We start from the raw sequence: 20,317 nt of genomic DNA, 5'->3' as shown, positions 1-20,317 counted from the left end.
GGTGCGGAGCACAGGCTCCGGACGCGCAGGCTCAGCGGCCATGGCTCACGGGCCCAGCCGCTCCGCGGCACGTGGGATCCTCCCGGACCAGGACAGGAACCCGTGTCCCCTGCATCGGCAGGCGGACTCCCAACCACTGCGCCACCAGGGAAGCCCCACCCCATCCGTAGGCTCTTAACTGCCACGTTTCTGTCTCCAGCCGCCCCTGACCTCTGTGCCGACCTTTCCCCCAGCGTAGCCAACCACCTCCTCAAATCCGCAATCGGATGTCCTCCTGGATGAAATCCACAGTCGGATGTCCTCCTGGAGTTTCAAACTTAACATTTCCAAAGCCCAACTCATCTTCCGTCCAAACCCATTCTGACTGCTGTCCTCTCCAACTCAATGAGCAGCCGCTCAACTTTCCAGTTTGCGCAAACCAAAAACTGGAGTCACCCCTGCTCCCTCTCCTGCTCTCACGCGCCCTCTGCACCCCCGATCTGTTGGAAATCCCGTTGCCTGGACCTTCACACGCCCCCAAGACCCACCTCTTCCCGCCATCCCCACCTGGCAACTGCCACTGTGGTCCAAGTCGCCACCGACTCTTGCCTGGATTATCCTAATCGACTTCTCGGCTTCTGCCTTTGCCCTCCCAGGGTTTTCTCAACCCAGCGGCCGAAGTCATCCTTTTATTTATTATTATTATTATTGTTATTTTGGGGGCTGCTCTGTGCCGGCATGCGGGATGCGGGATCTTAGGTCCGCGACCAGGGATGGAACCGTGCCCCCTGCATCGGCAGCGCGGAGTCTTAACCACCGGACCACCAGGGAAGTCCCTAAAGTCATCCTTTTAAAACAGAAATCGGGTTATGTCGTCCCTTTGCTCGTTACTTCCCTGTGGCCCCCGGCTCGTTTGGAATAAGGCTCAGAGCCTTTGCAACGGCTCAGCGGTCTGTGGACAGTCTTAGGTGTCTTCTCTGACCTCAGCCTGTTGCCCTGACTGGCCTCCCAGGCCCGTCCCCCTCAGGGCCTTGGCCTGGTCAGTAGGTCCCACTCATCCCGTGAGAAGGTCTCTCTCCTCTTCCCTGCTTTGCTCAAAAGTTGCCTTCTCAGTGAGCTCTGCTCTGACGAACCTATTTAACCTGTGCCCAGGTCGCAGCCCTCTTACCCTCTGTGCTTGCTTTACTTTTCGCCAGGTCACCTGTTACTTTCCAACATGTTATATACTTCCCTTATTTAGTTTATTGTCATTTTTCCCATCTGGTATGGCATCTCTTTGTCTTATTATTATTTTTATTGTTGCTGTATTCCCAGCAAATATTTAGATGTGTGCCTGGCATATACTATTAAAAAATATTTTGTTAAATGAGTAAATCGTTGATTTCAAAAATAATTTTTCTCCAAATATCATATATTAACGCATATATGTGGAACCTAGAAAAATGGTACAGATGAACCGGTTTGCAGGGCAGAAATAGAGACACAGATGTAGAGAACTTGCGTATGGACACCAAGTGGGGAAAGCCACGGGGCTGGGGGGGGTGGTATGAATTGGGAGATTGGGATTGACATGTAGACACTAATATGTATAAAATGGATAACTAATAAGAACCTGCTGTATAAACAATAAATTAAATAAAATTCAAAATAATAATAGTAATAATTTTTCTCCTGCATTGTTGGCCTTTTTCTTCTTGGTGTATAAGGGACTCGGATGCTTTTGTCATTTGTGTTACAAATATTTTCCCAGTTTGTTCTTTGCCTTTTGATTTTGTTTATGGTATTTTTCCCATGCAGAAATTTTAATTATTATGTAGGCAGTGTGCTAATTTTTTAAATTTATAGTTTCCACGTTTTATGTCACAGCTTCCCTTTCATATATATATATATATATATATATAGTGTGTGTGTGATGAAATATACACATAACATAAAATTTACCATTTCACCCACTTTTAAGTGTATAGTTCAGTAGCATTAAGTATATTCACATTTTGTGCAACCGTCACCTCCATCCATCTCTCGAACTTTTTCATCATCACCTTCCCCCCTTCTCCCAGCCCTGGGCAACCACCATCCTGCTTTCTGTCTCTATGAGTCTAACTACGCTAAGTACTTCTTATAAGTGAAATATACATTTTAAAAAATTAATTCATTTATTTCTCTTTGGCTACGTTGGGTCTTCGTTGCTGTGCGGGGGCTTTCTCTAGTTGCAGAGATCGGGGGCTACTCTTCGTTGTGGTGCCTGGGCTTCTCATCACGGTGGGTTGGAGCATGGGCTCTAGGCACACAGGCTTCATTAGTTGTGGCACACAGGCTCAGTAGTTGTGGCTCGCGGGCTTAGCTGCTCCACGGCATATGGGATCTTCCAGAACCAGGGATTGAATCCGTGTCCCCTGCGTGGGCAGGCGGATTCTTAACCACTGTGCCACCAGGGAGGTCCCTATACATATTTTCTGATGTTTGGAAATTAATGCACACTTCCTGGCTTGTTGCTTAGCCAAGACACTCTTGAGATATTTAAATAGGTGTTGGAATTCCCTGGCAGTCCAGTGGTTAGGACTTGGCGTTTTTACTGCCAAGGGCCCGGGTTCAATCCCTGGTGGCGCAACAAAGATCCCACAAGCCTGGCAGCGCAGCCAAAAAAAATAGGTGTTGCTCTGATCCACCCCCACCCCTCAACGCCAGGCCCTGCACGCCCACTTCGTAATTTGTCTCCAGCAGAGATTTACTACTGTCTGCCCCTGAGACTTCCAGGAACTCTGCATCCTCTTCCGCTGCTTCTCAGAGCACCGGTGACCCAACCTCCAGGTGAACTGGATAAAAATGCAGATGCTCGGAGTTTGCTCCAGACCGAGTGACTCTCCATCCACACCTGGTGGGGCTGAGGAATCAGCATTTTATCAAGGTGCTCAGATGTGATCGCCTGCTAGGCACGTCTTCAGAGTTCACGATCAGCAGTGGGTGGCCACTTGATCCAGAAGAGGGCACCCTGCAATATAAGCCTGGGCTCTGCATCCCCACCTGGCCTTAGTTACTTATCCTTCTGTGAAATGGGGGTAAGAATTCCTAGAGGTGAAATGAGCATGCAGGAGATAGCATCTGCGGCCGTGTTTTGTAAACTCTGAAGAATATACACATGTAAGGGCTGTTAGCATTATCTCGGAGTTTCCCAGTCCTGTTTCTGCAGCCTCATCATCAGGGCCCCTCCCCAGGCCAAGGAATGACAAAAACATCCCATCAGGTTGACATCATGCGGGGGATGGGGCACACAGCGCCGGGCAGTGGCAAGTCTTCAAGCAAGTGCAGCAAAACGCTTTATTAACTTTTACCAAAAAATTTTAAAAGTCCATTCATGTACATTCTTTTCTTTTTTCTCTTAAGTACACCTGTTTATTTATTTTTTTAGTTGAGGTATAGCTGACTTACAATGTTGTGTTAGTTTCAGGTGTACAGCAAAGTGATTCAGTTATACATACATCTATATATTCTTTTTCAGATTCTTTTCCCTTATAAATTATAGCAAGATATTGAGTATAGTTCCCTGTACTATCATGTACATTCTTATTTGTATCTTGTAAGATGGGTGTAATTATCCTCATTTCACTGATGAGAAAACTGAAGGTTTTCGTGGAAGTGAGATTTCACGGAAGAAAGAAGCCAAGCTTCAAGTCCTGTGACATTTGGCCAAATCACCTGATCCCTTAGTTTCCTCGGCTATAAGGTGGGGTGACAGCTGGATTATCTCAGTGGTTATGATGGGTATTTGGTAAGATAGGGCATGTGCCTGGCTTGACACTGGGTGCACCTCCACAGCCCCTGCCCCAGGTTCTGTGCTCTACCCTTATGCTCAGGGACCTCAGGGAGCTCTAAAAACGCAGATCGATGAAGAAAGATGGGGTGGCTGCTGGCATCCAGGCATGTTCTGCCCCAGGAATAACTAGGCAAGGAGCTAAGAGTCTTCTGCGGAGAATATTGAAATATCTGTTGACCCATAGCAGGCTTCTCCTGGGTCCGTTGGTCAGACAGTCCAGGCTGGCTTCAGGACTGGGAAGGCACGGGGCGGGGGCGGAGCGGGGCACCAAATCCAGTCTGGAGTTCCCACCATCCTCCTCTTCCCAAAGATGACTCTGATTGGTAGAGAGTAGAATTCAGTGGGCAAAGCTGTGGGCCATCCTCGGGAATGTCTGCCCAGGTAACTTCACCTGACATGGCCAGGGGCAGAGAGCTTCCCTGGCTGAAGGTGGACACACAGGCTCGCCTGGAGCCTGACGCTGCTGGAGGCCAGAGGCTGGTGAGCAGCTGCTGAAATGCCCGGAGGTCAGGCCCGGGGCCACCTCACTCCTGTGCCTCCCCTTGGAAAGCCCCGTCTCCACCATTCATCCCTTCAGTGTTTATTGAGCACCTGCTATGTGCCAGGTGCCAGAAGCCACCAAGATAAATAAAATACTCTCGGGGATAAATAAGACAGTAACAATTCTAAAGAGAATAAAAATGAAAAATATCTTACAATTATTGAGACTTCGCTGTTTGCCAGGCTCTAGGTGTTCACTCATGTAATCCTCACAGCATTTCTCTAAGGGATGGAGGAATGAAGGGACTTGGGAACCCAAACTGATGGGGACAGGAGATGATCAAGACAGGCTTTTTGGAAGAGACAGAAATGCAGCTGGGGGAAACAGAAGGGCTTTCTAGCAGACAGACAGCAAGTGCAAAGGCACAGAGGTGGGAAGTGTGTGTGTGTGTGTGTGTGTGTGTGTGTGTGTGTGTGTGTGTTGGAAAGATTAATGCCACATACGAAGGGCCTTTGCAGTGGCAACCCCATAGGGGCGGTTATGCAGGGAGATGAGAAATAATCTGTGTGTGTTCTGATTCCTCTGGGGGGAATACGGGGAGGACCTGCAGGGGGCGCTCCTGGGTGCTAGCTGGATGCTTCTGCAGTGGCCTCTGGACAGAGGGCCAATTCAGAGATTTATGAGGCAGGCTCTTGGGACTCTAGTGGCTGTTGCCGAGACAGAGACCAGTTTATCAGCCTTCTGGCCTCTCGGTGGGAAGATGGGTCAAGCACCTCAAATGCAGCCTGTTGGGGTCTCATCCTCCTCTCTTGAGCATATCCCTCCTGGGCTCCTCTCCACTGTCCTCTCCTGCTCCAAGGGACCCAGGGCCCAGCTAGCCTTCTTGCCCTGTGCACTCCCATGGTGCTGTCCAGGCATGTCTGGGTGATCCATTTTCTATCTTAAGCACGGCCACTCACACCCCTTGTAAGGCTGAGATAAAGGCTATGACCTCTTGAACACCTCGGATTAAGAACTCCTGAAAGACCACTCGCATTGGCCCATCTTATTGGTCCAGGCAGTTATTCACACCAATGAGAGGTTTATCAAGGAAATTTGGACATAAAGGAGCAAGACAACGATGGTATTAAGGGGCTTTCCGTCATTTATTCAGAAAAAAGAGAATGACACATGACATTCCCAAAATGAAACCTTGGGGTTGGACTCAGATAAATCTGGGATTCACATTCTGGCTTTGCCATGTGTGGCCTTGGGCCGGGCACTTAACCTACTTCCCTGAACCTTTGTTTCTTTATTTGTGTGTGAGGATGAAATCATGCCTGTGATGTGTGCAACACAGAGCCTGGCGTATGATAAGTGATTGATAAAGGGTAGCTATTGTTATTAATGTTTTTACCTCAACTAAGTCATTTTGTGGAAGTAACTATGTTTCAAAATGGTCAGCTGATCTACCTGGCTCAACACTGGAAAGAAAATATTACTTATTAACAAGTATTGAGAAGTAGTGAAATTTCATTCACAGATACTTTTTTTCTGGACATCTTGGAAGGCACCATGGATAAAAGAGATTCACTAAGGGCCCTCTCTGGTGACACAGTGGTTAAGAATCTGCCTGCCAATGCAGGGGACAGGGGTTCGAGCTCTGGTCTGGGAAGATCCCACGTGCTGCCACAACTACTGAGCCCGCGTGCCACAGCTACTGAAGCCCAGGCACCTAGAGCCCGTGCTCCACAACAAGAGAAGCCACCAGAATGAGAAGTCCGCGCACCGCAACCAAGAGTAGTCCCCACTCGCTGCAACTAGAGAAAGCCCGCGCGCAGCAATGCAGACCCATCACAGCCAAAAAAATTAAAAGTATAAAGAAATAAATTTGTTTAAAAAAAAAAAGGAGATCCACTAAGGATTGTAACAGATAAAGGAGATGGGAATACACAGGCAAGAAAGCATTTTACAACTGATGAAGAGATAAAGATCTGTGAGTCAGTTTATTTTCTTATATTCGTGCATTTGTATATTTTTTAGATTCCACATATAAGTGATAACATATGGTATTTGTTTTTCTCTGTCTGACTTATTTCACTAAGCATAATACCCTCCAGGTCCATCTATGTTGTTGCAAATGGCAAATTTCATTCTTTTTTATGGCTGAGTAATATTCCATTGTATCCATATACACACACACCACACAGACATAGGGAACAAACTAGTGGCTACCCGTGGGGAGAGGAAAGGGGGAGTGGCAAGAGGCAGGAGTAAGGGATTAAGAGGTACAAACTGTTATGTATAAAATAAATGAGCTACAAGGATGTAATGTACAGCACAAGGAGTATAGCCAACATTGTATAGTAACTTTAAATGGAGCCTAATCTATAAAAATATTGAATCACTATGCTGTACACCTGAAATCAACTATAATATTGTAGATCAACTATACTTCAATAAAGAGATAAAGATCATTTGCAAAATTGTTCAACCTCTCCATAGATCAAAAAGTCTATAGTATCAAACTAACAGACTTTTTTTCTCACTTTCTTCAGTCTTTCTCTCTTTCCTTCCTCCCTTCCTTCTTTTCTTTCCCTTTCTTCCTTCCTCTTTCTTTTTTTCTCTCTTTTATTCTTTCTTTCATTCTTTTTTTCATTCTTTCTTTTTCTTTCTTAATGAGAATAGTGAAGATGACAAGAATATTATGAATTAGACACACTTATAAATGGCTAGGGGTAGTCAAAAGGAGTGCATCCCTCTTTTTTCCTTCTTTCCTTTCTTTTCTTCCTTTTCCTCCACCTTCCCTCCCTTCCCTTCTGATCTAATGTTTTATAATGGAAAATTTCAAACATACACAAAAGTAGAGAGAGTAGGATAATGAACTTCCACACACCCATCACCCAGGTCAACTTTTATTTTGTCACTAAAATTGTTTCACTGATTATTCTTCATCCTACTAATGCTGTTTCTTTTGCTAGAGCATTTTAAAGTAAATTTTAGATATCATCTCTCCTGTAAATATTTCAAAATGAAGTATCTCTAACATAATCAAAATGCCATGATCACACCTAACAAAATTAGTAATGATCCCTTAATATTAAAAATACACCTTTTTAGACATAGAGAACAAACTTGTGGTTGTCAAGAGGATGGGGGAGTGGGGAAGGATGGATTGGGAGTTTGGGATTAGCAGTGCAAACTATTATATATAGGATGGATAAACAACAAGGTCCTACTGTATAGCACAGGGAACCATATTCAGTATCCTGTGATAAACCATAATGGAAAAGAATATGAAAAAAGATGTATATATATATATATGTATAATGGAATCACTTTGCTGTACAGCAGAAATTAACACAACATTGTAATAAGCTATACTTCAATAAAATTTAAAAAATACACCTGTTTAGAAAGTGGTTCGGTAATATGTATCAAGAACATATTCATACACTTTGACCCACTAGCTTTATCTCTCTTTTTCTACCTAATTGGAGAAAAAAGTTTATTCTGCAGCCTTATTTGTAAGAGAAAATACATCATTGGAAACTTGGATGTTGAACAATAGTAATTATGGTATGTTCATTTAATAATATTTATAAGGTTTTAAGGTTGAGTAGCAATGTTTATAGTTAATGCAACAGTTACGTATTCAGTGTATGATTTGTAAATATGCATATAAATAAGTAAAATATACATATAAAAGATCTCACAGAGCACGAACTATATCATAGGCGCTGTGTTCATTCAAAGATATGACCATTATTAATACTTCTTACAGATGAGGAAATTGCTGTTCAGAGAGATGAAATAACTTTCTAGAATACCCCTCACCTGGTAAATGTAGGTGTGGGTGGAACTCCAGTTTTGTCTGGCTCCACAGACCAAGAATTTAACTGTTACCCTTCCACCCTGGGCATCAAAATGTCAACAAGTTGTCACTGACTGAGCAGTGTGCTTATACGCAATTTCTTTTTCTTCTTCAAACCTTTCTTCACGTTACAACATTTTCTAATGCAAGTATTATGAATTTTATATTAGAGAAAAATACATTCAGTTTACACATTTAAATGTTTATATTTAAAACTCAAGAGAGAACGTATATGAAGCATGTGCTAGATAAAGGGTTATTGTGGCCAATGTGCAGAAAGCTCCTGTAAATTGATGAGAAAAAAGATAACTCAAGGGAGAAAGATCCAATAGCTAATGATATAAAAAAGATCCTTCACCTCACTAGTAGCCAAATTAAAACCATGATGAGATACCATTTTCCATCTTATCAAATTGGCAAAAATTTTAAAGATCCATAATATCCGTATGCTGGTGAGGAGGTGGGAAAAGAGGCACTCATACTCACTGCTGATAGGAAGGGGGCTCTTCTGGTCGTATCTATTAATACTACATACCCATATGGTTTGACCCAGAAATCCCACTTGTATGATTCTGCCTTACAGAAATCAAAACATCATTTATAAAAATATATGTTCATGAATAGTTACTGCAGCATTATTTGTTGGGAGGAAATTGGAAAAGCATGACTATCCACCAATAAGAAAATAGTTTAATAAATAAAATCCATCAATTCAATGGAATATCAGGCAGTCATTAAAAATAATTAGATCTATAAGTAATGATGTGTGAAAAGGAAGATGCAGAGTATTGCATATTGCGTCGTTACTCAAGTGTGAACTATCTCCTAGCAGCACTGGCTTCACCTGGGAGCTTGTTGGAAACGCAGATCTCCTCCCCATCCTTGACTTAACCAGAATCTGCATTGTAACACGATTCCCTATGGAAGCACTGGTGTTTAGCGTGATCCTATAAAGGGAAAGCCTTCTCACGTATCGTGGCAAAAATGGTAACCATCTACCAAAATCCAATCTTTCCTTCTGCACTAACTTCTCACTTTTAGCTGGGCATGTGGCCACCCAGGATAAAGATGACATTTTCCAGTCTTCCTTGTAGTTGGATGGGACCATGTGGCTGAGCTCTGGCCAAGAGGACAAGACTGGAAGTGAAGAGTATCATTTCTGCATTCTTCCCATAAAAGGGAAATGACCTGAATCCCCCTGGTTGTTTCTTACTTTCTGCTAACTAAAAAATATCAATAATGGAGTCAGTCACTGTATGAGTCCGTTCAGCTGCCATAACAAAATACCACAGGCTGGGTGACTGAAACAACAGAAATTTATTTTCTCACAGTTCTGGAGGCTGGAAGGTTCAAGAGTAAGGTCTGGCACGGTTTGGTTTCTGGTGAGACCTTTTTTCATGGCTTGCAGGCTACCTTTTTGCTATGTCCTCACATAGTCTTTCCTCGGAGTGTGTGTGTGTGTGTGTGTGTGTGTGTGTGTGTGTGTGTGTGTAGAGCTCCCTTTCTCTTCCTCTTTTTAGAAGGCCATCAATCCTATTAGATTAGGGCCCCACCCTTATGACCTCATTTAACTTTAATTACCTCCTAAAGGCCCCATGTCCAAATACAATCATATTGGGAGTTAGGGTTTCAACATATGAATTTGGGTGTGGGACACAATTTAGTACATAGCAGCCACCTTGGACACAGAGCTGGAAGCCACTGCAAAGAATGCCCAACCCCCTTCTCACCTGCCTACCTCTGAACTGTTAGATGGGAGAGAAACTAGCATGTTGTTCAAGTCTCTGTACTTTGGTTCCCTTTGTTACAGCAGCTTAGCCTGTTTCTTAACTGACTCATACATTGTGTGTTCACCAAGGTCCACTGAGCAAGAAGAAAAATATGAAATGATGCCCTCTAAATGGTTACCATTGATTGTTACAAGGGTGAGAGTGGTGAATAAATTAAGAGTATTGAGGTGCAAAGTCATCCAATAGCATTTCAAGTTTTACAAGCACACCCAACATTCAGATGACTATGCGAAACATGATTTTTCCCATTTTGTAAGTAAATGACTAAAACAGTAAGACTCCTTGCAGCAGGGCTCTTAAAATGAAATATCACACGTATTCTGGCCCTCCATACATACTAGTTTCCCTTCTTCCCTCCCTCCCATTCTCCTCCTATGGTGGGGATGCTGCACCCCGGGGCAGGCCAGGGCGTAAGGTCAGACAAGCACAGTCCTGGTGCTGCTGGAACATCTTTCCAGAGTTTTATTTTTAGTTCTCCAATCTGTACTCCAATGGTGGAGCAGGGATTTCCTTGTGAGAGGGAGGAATTTCCACAGTGCCCTTGGAAGGTGTTCTCAGCCTACCTACTGGTAAAATGGCATCAAGTGTCCCCATCGGTTCAAGATGGGGACCTTGACTGTACGGTGATAAGGACAGGCACAGCCAGGCTGTAGAAAGTAGGCTTCGCTTACCTCTGCAGCAGGATGGAGCTCGGGCTCCAAAAGGCAGGGGAAGTCGGCACTCTGGTGAATCTGGTTGGCATCGCCGTGGGCCAGGTACAGGGTGTGGGAAGCTGGGTACACGGAAGGACAGATGCTGACAAACCTGCATTCATCCTCCGCTGGAGCCACATGGTCCTGTGGTGGGAAGAAGCCGGGTTGCCCCAGGTCTTTGGCGGTCATGTGGGGTCATTTGAAGGCAGGGTATCCATCTTCTAGCTTGGGATTGGGGCTGGGGGTAGGCCTGTAAAACTCTTTGTTCCGGAGTTGGGTATCCAGCTTTGCGTGCTGTGGAAACAAATCATACATGAATGGAGGGCTGAGAGAGGTGACAATGGAGCGTCTTCCTTAGAAGTATCTAAGACAGAGCACACGTTTTTTAATTGGGTTGGCCAAAACGTTCATTCATGCTTTTCTGTAGGATGTTACAGAAAAACCCAAATGAACGTTTTGGCCAACCCAATATTTTTCAGAAACTTAATGGTTTTTGAATGGTAATATGTACAACAGAGAGATATACTGAAATAGTACAAAAGGGTTTATAGTGAAAAGTAAGTCTATTTCCTACTCTCCTCCTCTCTCTCTTCCCATCTCCAGAGGCAACCACTGTCGTAAGTGTGTTTTATATCTTTCTAGAAATATTTGATGTACATATAAACATATACATATATGTTTATGCATATCTGCACCCCTTCAGTATGTACACCGGTGATACATGTTATATAATTCGACTCTGCACTTTGCTTCTCCTAAATAATGTATCTCAGAAACTGTTCCACTTTTGTTTGTATAGATCTTACTAATTTTAGTGGGGCTACCTCAAGATAGGAAAAGATTTCTTAAACAAGTCTTAAGGGACTTCCCCGGTGGCTCAATGGTTAGGAATCTGCCTGCCAATGCAGGGGACACAGGTTCAATCCGTGGTCCAGGAAGAAGCCCGTACGCCACAACTACTGAGCCTGCTCTCTAGAGGCTGTGAGCCACAACTGCTGAAGCCCACGTGCCTAGAGCCCGTGCTCCACAACAAGAGAAGCCACCACAATGAGAAGCAAGCACACTACAACGAAGAGTGGCCCCCGTTCGCCGCAACTAGAGAAAAGCCCGCGTGCAGCAACGAAGACCCAGCGCAGCCAAAAATTTAAAAAAAGGACTTAAAAAGAGCAAATGATACAGGAAAGGACTGATACATCAGGCTATATTAAAATAAGAATTTCTATTCAGTGAAAGAAAGTGAAAAGACAAGCCATAGACTGGAATTCTGCCACTTTTATAACTGACAAATGAAAAATGTCCAGAATATTTAAAGAACTCTTACAAATTAATACGAAAAAGACAAGCAACCCAATAGGAAAATGGGCAAAAGACAAACAGAATAATTACTATCCATGAACAAATGAAAACATGCTGAACCTCATTAATTATCAGTGAAATGAAAATTACGACCACAAGAAAATATTATTTCAAACCCACCATGTCAGCAAAAATGAAAAGGTCTGACCGTACCAAGGATTGGCAAGATTGGAGAGCTAACAGGACTGTGCTGGTGAGAACAGTGATACAGCCACTTTGGAAAATAGTAATGTCACCTACGAAGAGCAATTCTCCTCCCAGGGTGGGTGAACTCCTGCATGGGAGGCTGTGCCTCATCTTCACTGCAGCATTTGGGGGTGGGGGAATGAACAAAAAAAGTAAATAACCCCAATGTCCACCGCCAGGAGAGGGGAAAAATATGTCGCGGCATCTTCATGCAATACAATAATATACAGCAGAAAACGAATAACAACGTGCCATAATGTTCAGCAAAACAATAAAAGTCACAGAAGAGGACAAATAAGATGATCCAGTATGTAATAAAGTTCAAAAAAGGCAACCCTAAATAATTTATTTAGAGAGATACATACATACATACAGGGTAAAACTATTTTAAACACACACACACACACACACACACACACACACGGGAGTGTTTAACCCAAAACTCAAAAGTGGAAGTGGGGGAGGGGTATGAACAGGGAGGGGCAGACAGCGCTCTAATGTGTTGTGTTTTAAGCTGGCTGATAATAGATACACTGGCGTTTATCGATGTTATTTAAACTGTAAATGCTTATTATTTACTCTCTTTTGTATGCATGACTTATACTTGATATACATTTTTAAAATGTATACACACATACACATAAAAGACCTATTTAGATCTCCTGGCTTCGGATATTGTTCTCCATAAGGGCCCCCCATGTCCAGACTCATATTAAAAATGGAAAAAGGATGATTTCAGTGGGCAGTTCAACGGAAGACAGGACTGAGTGACTTCTTACCTCTTCCAGTGTGACGCTGGCATATTTGTGTTTCCCGTAGAGTTTGTGGTCGACCATGTAGGAGCTCTGATGTGTGTCTAAATTCACAGGCGCCTAAAGGGTAAGGGAGAACGCAAAACAAGGGAGCCCATCCTGTCATTCTTCCACTTAAAGGCTTTCAGTGGCTTCTCATTGTAGGACAAAGGCTAATTTGGGGGCCTACAGACAACGAGGACCTGATCTGGTTTCTACTCACCTTTACCATTTCATCCGCCTTGGCCCACCTCCATGCCCATTACTTCAGCCTCACTACTTTCGACTCTTCCCAGGTGCCTGGCACATGCTCTTACCTCCTCCTGGAAACACGAGCCATCTTCTTCACCCGCTGGCAAACTCCTACGCATCCTCTAAAATCCAAACATTTCTCCCACCCTTTTATTCTCCACCTCCCAACAATTAAACTCTTCCTCCTCTGCTTCTACAGCACATTTTACATCCCTCACTACAGTGACTATCATTAACTTAATGAAGGACACTAGATTAGGACTTACTCTTAGGCGTCTCTGCAGCCTCAAAGCCCAGCACACCGCCTGACACACCGAGGGTGCCTAATAAATGCACGCTGAGTAAATAAATGAAGCCCCAGAAAATTGTAAACCCTTAGCTTTCTTCTGCTTGCTTGAAAAACAACAACAAAACCCACCGTATTCCAGCATGTTGGCCGGAGGTAGTCCCAAGGACCCTGGCCCTCGCTGGGGCTCTTTGCCAAAGCTGCCCAGCCTTGAGATGGTCACAGCAGATGGAAACCCACAACACTCACCTGTCCAGGGTACACCGCACCTGCCATGGCAGGTGACCTAGACACAGACAAGTTGGCTAGCCCCACCTCTGCCACCAGCAGGGAAAACAGCCACTGTCCCTAAAGCTGCGTCAACCAAGCACATTACTGAATCACCAGGGGTTGGTGGCGGCAGCAGGGACAAATGGGCTGGTAGACAGGGGTCCTGGGACAAAGGGGCTGGAGCGGGACCCAGAAGGAATTACAGCTATTGAGAACATCAGATTTACCACTCAGGCAGAGGTGGATCTGATAGCAGGGCACATGGTGCGCTGGTAAATGCTTAGCAATCACCTTTTGGGGGGCAAATAAACCCCAGTTTGTAGCCTTTTGCCAACTTCTGCTAAGCTGCTCACGCCCTGGCCCATCTCGAGCTATCAGTATAATGTCGTTGACGCCGGGTTGTGAAGATGTGCTCCCAGAATGGGCTCCCAGAGCCGGGGTGAGCTGACTCCAGCGCACAGGTCCCCGGGAGCCCGGGCTCGGAACAGCCCCGAGGAAGCAAGGTTCAGCCCTGGGACTTAGAGTCGCCCGAAAGCAGAAGCACGTACCATGTTTCTAGTGGAGACCGAGGGGATCCAGGGTGAAGTAAACTGTGAGGCTCTGGATTCTCAGTTAATAGTAGCAGCGTGTGGGTCCAATTCTGCCCCTGGCCCCCCGCAACCCTGAAGTCTTAGCGGGGAGGCCTTCCTGCCCGGGCTTGGGGGAGCTCTCTGAACCCACCCCATGTTGTGGCTCTCTGTTGGTGTTCCATTTCATTCCCATGCAACCCCCCCCGAACCCCACTCTATGTAGGGGCTGTGGACCAACAGGGTGCTTGCCAGGGTGCTGGGAGGAATGGGTCTCGAGTTTCAGTTTGGGAAGAGGAAAGAGTTCTGGAAATGGATAGTGGTGATGATTGCACAACACTGTGAAAGTACTTAATGCCACTAAATAGTACACTTAAAATGGTTAAAATGATAAATTTTATATATATCTACCATTTGCATTAATGTTAATATAGTTACCACACACACACATATTCCACTGTCTCTAAGGGCCACCTCTTCCACAAAGCTTTCCTTAGTTTCTCACTAGATGCCACCATAGACTCCTTTCATTTACCCAACCAATATCTGTTGAGCACTTGTTTTGTGCTGGGCACTGTTCTGAACCTTGCAGTTTCAACAGTAAACAAAATAGATGGAAATTCCTGCTTGCACAGGGCTTACATTCTGGTGCCAACAAAACACAGAGTAAACAAAGTAATACGCATTTCGGCCTCTATTAGATCCAGCAAAGAAGCAAGATGAGTGTGAGGGAATGACTGAGGCACTTCAGATAGGGGTGTCTTAAGAAGGAGGGAGACACTAGAGCAGAGATCTAAGTGTAGAAAGAACCAGCCATGGAAAGATCTAGAGGAAAGGGCTTCCCGGCACAGAGAAGGCAAAGGAGGGCAAAGCCTGTAAGATAGGAACAACATGGAACAAGAAGAGCCAAGGAAGGTGGTGGGTGAGGGCACGAAGCCAAGAGAGGGAGACTGTGTGCATCTCTGACTTTCCCTTCTTTCATGCCAATTTCCCTTTAGAAAGCTGTTTCTCTCCCCTTTAGGAATCATGTAGTTTGTGTGGTCTGATCCTACCCCAGCTCTAAATGGGCATGTTGTGCCCAGAATATTCCATCCTCTAGGCCACCATAATTGATTCAGGGAGAGGCTCACGACCCAAGGTGGGCTCGTGAACGTCATCCCCAGCTCTTGGGAAAGAGGCTCTCTCTTTCTGAGATAGCGGGCATGGGAGCCTGGAGCTGCCTGAGGTCCTCTTTGCCACCATGTGGAGAGAGCCTCACTGAGAATAAAATCAGCAGAACAAGGAAGATCCAAGAGATGGAGACAGAGAGTGACTGCCTCATGAGGGCACTGAGCCCCTGGATACAACCATGCCTGAAGCTGGACTGCACCTAGGTTTTGCAGTTTATGTGAGCCGATATATTCCTTACAGCTGAAGTAGTCCCGACACATTCAAGGTTGGAGAGGTAAAGTAGTTATTTCTTCTAACAAACTGTGGGATCCTTGAGGCAAAGAACTGGGTCTTACCTTTTATTCCTCAGCGCCCTGTCACTTAAGTGTAGGGATTTGAGACACGCTTGTGAATTTAACAAAACTGGCAAAGAACAGGGTAAAGAATAGGATGGCTGTAGAGATGGATAGCAAGATTAGAACAAGTGATTTTTGTGCATCAGGATTATATTTTTCAGGACAATATTACCAAGTAGGTTTTGGAGTCCTGACTTCAAGTCCTGATACTTTCTATCCTCATGTCCTTGGGTACATCATGTAAGTTCAATAGAAGCCAGTTGGATCATCTGTAATTCAGGGAGGTAATATCTGCCTGAAATGAATGTAGGAAGTCAAATGGATATAGTTGTTCTTCTTACTAATATTCACCCATATTTTCTGAGTTTCTGCTCTATGCCAGACACTGTGCAAGGTCCTGTGATTATAGTAGTGAAATAAAACAGAACAGTAGATAAAACAGAGCAGTCTCTGCCTTTACGAAGTTACAGCATAATGATAGACAAGTATATCAATAATCAAGTGGGTTTTTAATTACAATTGTGAAGGAGAAATACGGGATGCAGGGACCTAATCCAGTCTTGGGGGCTGGTTAGGGAGGACTTGCATTAAGTAGTGACATCCTAAGGGTTCCTAAAGAAGCAGGAGAATTCTCAGGCTTGGGTCACCACCGTAAGGTTGAAGGGAGACGGGTCTTGTGGGGGAAGGAGGCTGTCCTGCCACAGCAGAGTGAGGTCGTACAAGTGCAGGTCCAGGCTGGAGAGGATGGTGGGGCTTCGGCTGCTGGGGTACAGCAGGGCAGTTGCTTTAATCCTGAGACTCATGGGACGTGCTGGGGAGATCGAGCGGACGGATGATGCAATGGGATGGGCATGTCAAAAAGACCTCTGGTGGACCCTGGCCCGCGGGGAGGGGAAGAGGGTACACGTGGAGATGAGTTTGCAGACCACTGGATGATAATGGCGGCTGGGGCAGGATGGAGGAGATGGTGGTAGGTCCTGAGAAGAGTGGATAGATTCAAGAGGCACTTTGTGCACCTAAAACGAACACAACGTGGTAAATCAGCTATACTCCAATTAAAAAAATAAAGAGGCATTTTGGAAATAAACTCTTTAGGATTTAACCGTTATTAGGAAGTGACAGGCAATACAGAGGTATTGTATACAAAGATACAGAGGTATCTTAGATACCTTTGAGAGGTATCAAAGATGAGTCCCAGAGTTTTGGAATGAGTCTTTGGGGGTTGATGGTCCTCTGATGAGATGGGAAAGGCTGGAGGAGGAGCCGATTTGGTGAGTAGGACCATCGTATGGCAGTTGTGCAGCCTGTGTGACCTCCAAGTGGCTACCACGGTGTATAGCTCAGGGGAGAAAGCTCTGGACGTGTGACACACACTCTGAAATTGCTGGTTATATAGGTGGTATCTGAAGCTTATAGAGACGATGTATCGTATTTAGGGACCACACAGCCCCGGGATATGACACTGCCCTATAAGGAGCATCCTGCTGCCTCCCTAAACAAGCGTCAAGGGCAGCAGGAGGGGAAATTAGGCCAGAAGAGTGGAAAGGGGGCAGGGTCCATGCACTCAGTCTTCTTTTGGGTCCCCTGTGTTTTCCATGTTCGCTGTGGTCAGGTTTCTGCAGAGTCTCTTGGCTTCAGAGTTAATGCGGCAGCATTAATGGAACAACGTGCAGAGCCCAGCTGGGCCCTCAGCTGGGCCACCCACGGTCACTGTTCCGCAGCTGCCAACGTGGGCCAATTCACTCCCAAAGCCTCGGGGTCCCCGTTTCTTCACTGAGAATTGAAATCCTGTGTTGCGCTTCAGACTTCCTCCAGCTAGACTTCAAATAGTTATGAACTTTGGTAAAGCTTGCACTGAACCGTCACAAAATGTCACCTTGTACCAATTTTTAAGTTTTTACAGTGTGATACACGATATTCTTCTGAAGTGCAAAGCATAGGTAAGTTTCCTGTGGTCCTTGCCATCTCAGCAGCACATGAGGGGGCATCTTTTCAACACTTAAGAAACCAGAAAACAAATCCTTTTTTTTTTTTTTTTAAGCCTAAATCACATACAAGTGCTGGGTTCAAATTGTGTGGGCTAAGATCAACTAAATTCCACAAGAGAAACCAATATGAGTGTATTTCTAAAAGCACGGTTAGGGTGAAGTAAACGTTATTTTAAAAGCACACACAAATAGATTATCTGGACAGGATCCAATGAATAGTGTATACAAAGCACAGGGCACACCAAAGGCTCTCAAAAAATCCTCCCCTCCTTCCTCCGTGAGGATATTCACCTCTACATCTTTATTTCCCTTTCTTTCTTTTTTTTTTTTTTTGAGGTATAGTTGATTTACAAAGTTTCAGGTGTACAGCAAAGTGATTCAGTTATACACACACACACACACACACATATTCTTTTTCAGATTCTTTTCCATTTTAGGTTATTACAAGATATTGAATATAGTTCCCTGTGCTATACAGTAGGTCCTTGTTGTTTATTTTATATATATTTAGTAGTGTGTATCTGTTAATCCCAAATTTCCAATTGATCCCCCCCGGCTTTCCCTTGGGTAACCATGAATTGTTTTCTGTGTCTGTGAGTCTATTTCTGTTTTGTAAAGTTCATTTGTATCTTTTCTCTTTTCGATTCCACGTATAAGTGATATCATATGATATTCGTCTTTCTCTGTCGGACTTACTTCACTTAGTATGATCATCTCTAGGTCCATCCATGTTACTGCCAATCATCTTTATTTCCTTACTGATAAAATACGTATTCACAGATTGGATGGGAAACTAAAGTAGGAAGACAGCACAATGCTCTGGTATGTTGTAGGAGCTTAATTATTGCCACCTCCATTCATCTGAGAGAAACTCCTCTTGGCTTCCCCTGAAGGGAAAGCTGGGCCCCAAGTTTCTGTCTATGCAAATTCTGCATGTTAATATTGTTAAATCACAGGAGGAAATTCTTCTCCCAAACCAGAAGCCCTCGAGTTCCTCCAGGCTGATATTAAAGGGATTACAATCCATTTCCTTCCTAATTCGGCTAATGCGCTCTGGGAAGCCCTCAGGCCGGGGATTAAAGCATTTACGCCTTTAATTAGGAGCAAACCTTCCCTCAGAGCCTGAAGCACAAACAGCAAGTCGACACTACAAAGGCCTCCTCCTAGAGCCGTGGGGATATTGATCCGCCTCCGGGAGCCAGGAGCCTTGGAGGGCTTAGCAAACGCTGCTTTTCCCAAACGGGGTATCTGAGCCGGGAAGGCCCTCAGCAGAAATAGAAACCCCTTCGCGCAAAGAACAAACAAACAAAAGCAGATCCGCCGAGTTCATCGGAATCGGAAGCATCTTCAGGAGGGGGTGGGGACGCTGGAGGCTCCCACCGCCCGGCTCTTCTAGATTTTCCCTGTGGGCTCACAACCGGGTCATTAGCTTTCAAGTGGACGGCTCTGAAAATTAAGTCGTGTTTGTGCATCAGAGAGGTCTGTCCCCACATGGATGCCTTCACCAGCCCTCAAAACAGGGTCTCCAAGGGCAGGGCCGTGACCGGCTGCTTCAGAGTCCCCTGGGACGCGCATTAAAACCCAGATTTCTGCTGCCACCTTCTGTGTCAGAATCTCTGGGAGAGGGAGGCAACCCCGGAATCTACCTTTTAGCAAGCCTCATGGGTAATTCTTAGGATTCTCATGCTGCTCTGGAAGGAAATCCTGGCTGGGCTACCCCCCAGCTCTTTGTAGAGGAGAGAGCTGAGGCCCAGAGGCTTCCAGGGACTTATACAAGGGCAGACGGCCAATCGGCCAGCCTGGGATTGGTACACAGTGGTGGATGTGCACAGTACATGAGTAAAGATGCCAAAAGAGCCAGGGAAATTGTTAAACTGGGATAAGAATGCAGGACCTTTGGCTTCATACATGACTGCCTTAGGTGAGCGAGGCGTGTGTTAGACGCTGTGTGTGTGTGTGTGTGTGTGTGTCTGTGTCTGTGTGTTGTGTGTATAGTAGTAGGAAGGGCGTGTTGTTGGAGTGATGATAAAAGATGACAAATGCAAGGTTCCTGCCGTCTAGCACTTTATAACCTGGCGAGGGGAGGAAGGAGGAAGAATGAACCAGCACATGTAGGGGTTCAGAGGCAGGACCATCTGGTACAGAGCGGGGCCTGCAGACATGGCAGAGATGTGGCCATGGCACCAAGTCTTAAATGAAGAGCCTCCTTTTGCCCAAATCTGGCCCTTCTCTGAAGGTCCAGCCACTCTCTGACCTCTGGTGGGAAGCACTTCCTGCCTGCCTGTGCCTGCTCGCATCCCTTTTCTCTGAACGTTTATGACATTCCAGCAGACATCTGTCACTTAATTGATACCGTTTCCATTAGTTATGCTTTTTTTTTTTTTTTTTTTTTTTTTTTTTTGCGGTACGCGGGCCTCTCACTGTTGTGGCCTCTCCCGTTGCGGAGCACAGGCTCCGGACGCGCAGGCTCAGCGGCTATGGCTCACGGGCCCAGCCGCTCCGCGGCAC

The 20,317-nt window shown here is 45.2% G+C and overlaps 1 protein-coding gene across 1 annotated transcript; it reads right to left on the bottom strand.

The window, feature by feature from the left end:
* Positions 1-10,480: 10,480 nt before the first annotated feature.
* On the bottom strand, positions 10,481-13,756 carry SPMIP9 (sperm microtubule inner protein 9). Its single transcript, XM_007102537.1, is given in 3 exon segments — positions 10,481-10,903; positions 12,931-13,023; positions 13,730-13,756. Coding segments are annotated over 3 exon segments (543 nt in total).
* Between the last annotated feature and the right edge of the window lie 6,561 nt (positions 13,757-20,317).

This window comes from Physeter macrocephalus, chromosome 12 (assembly GCF_002837175.3).
Source record: "Physeter macrocephalus isolate SW-GA chromosome 12, ASM283717v5, whole genome shotgun sequence".
In the NCBI taxonomy this organism is placed as follows: Eukaryota; Metazoa; Chordata; class Mammalia; order Artiodactyla; family Physeteridae; genus Physeter; species Physeter macrocephalus.
The sequence above is the reverse complement of the archived record's forward strand: the minus strand, read 5'-3'. Positions and strand labels throughout refer to the sequence as shown.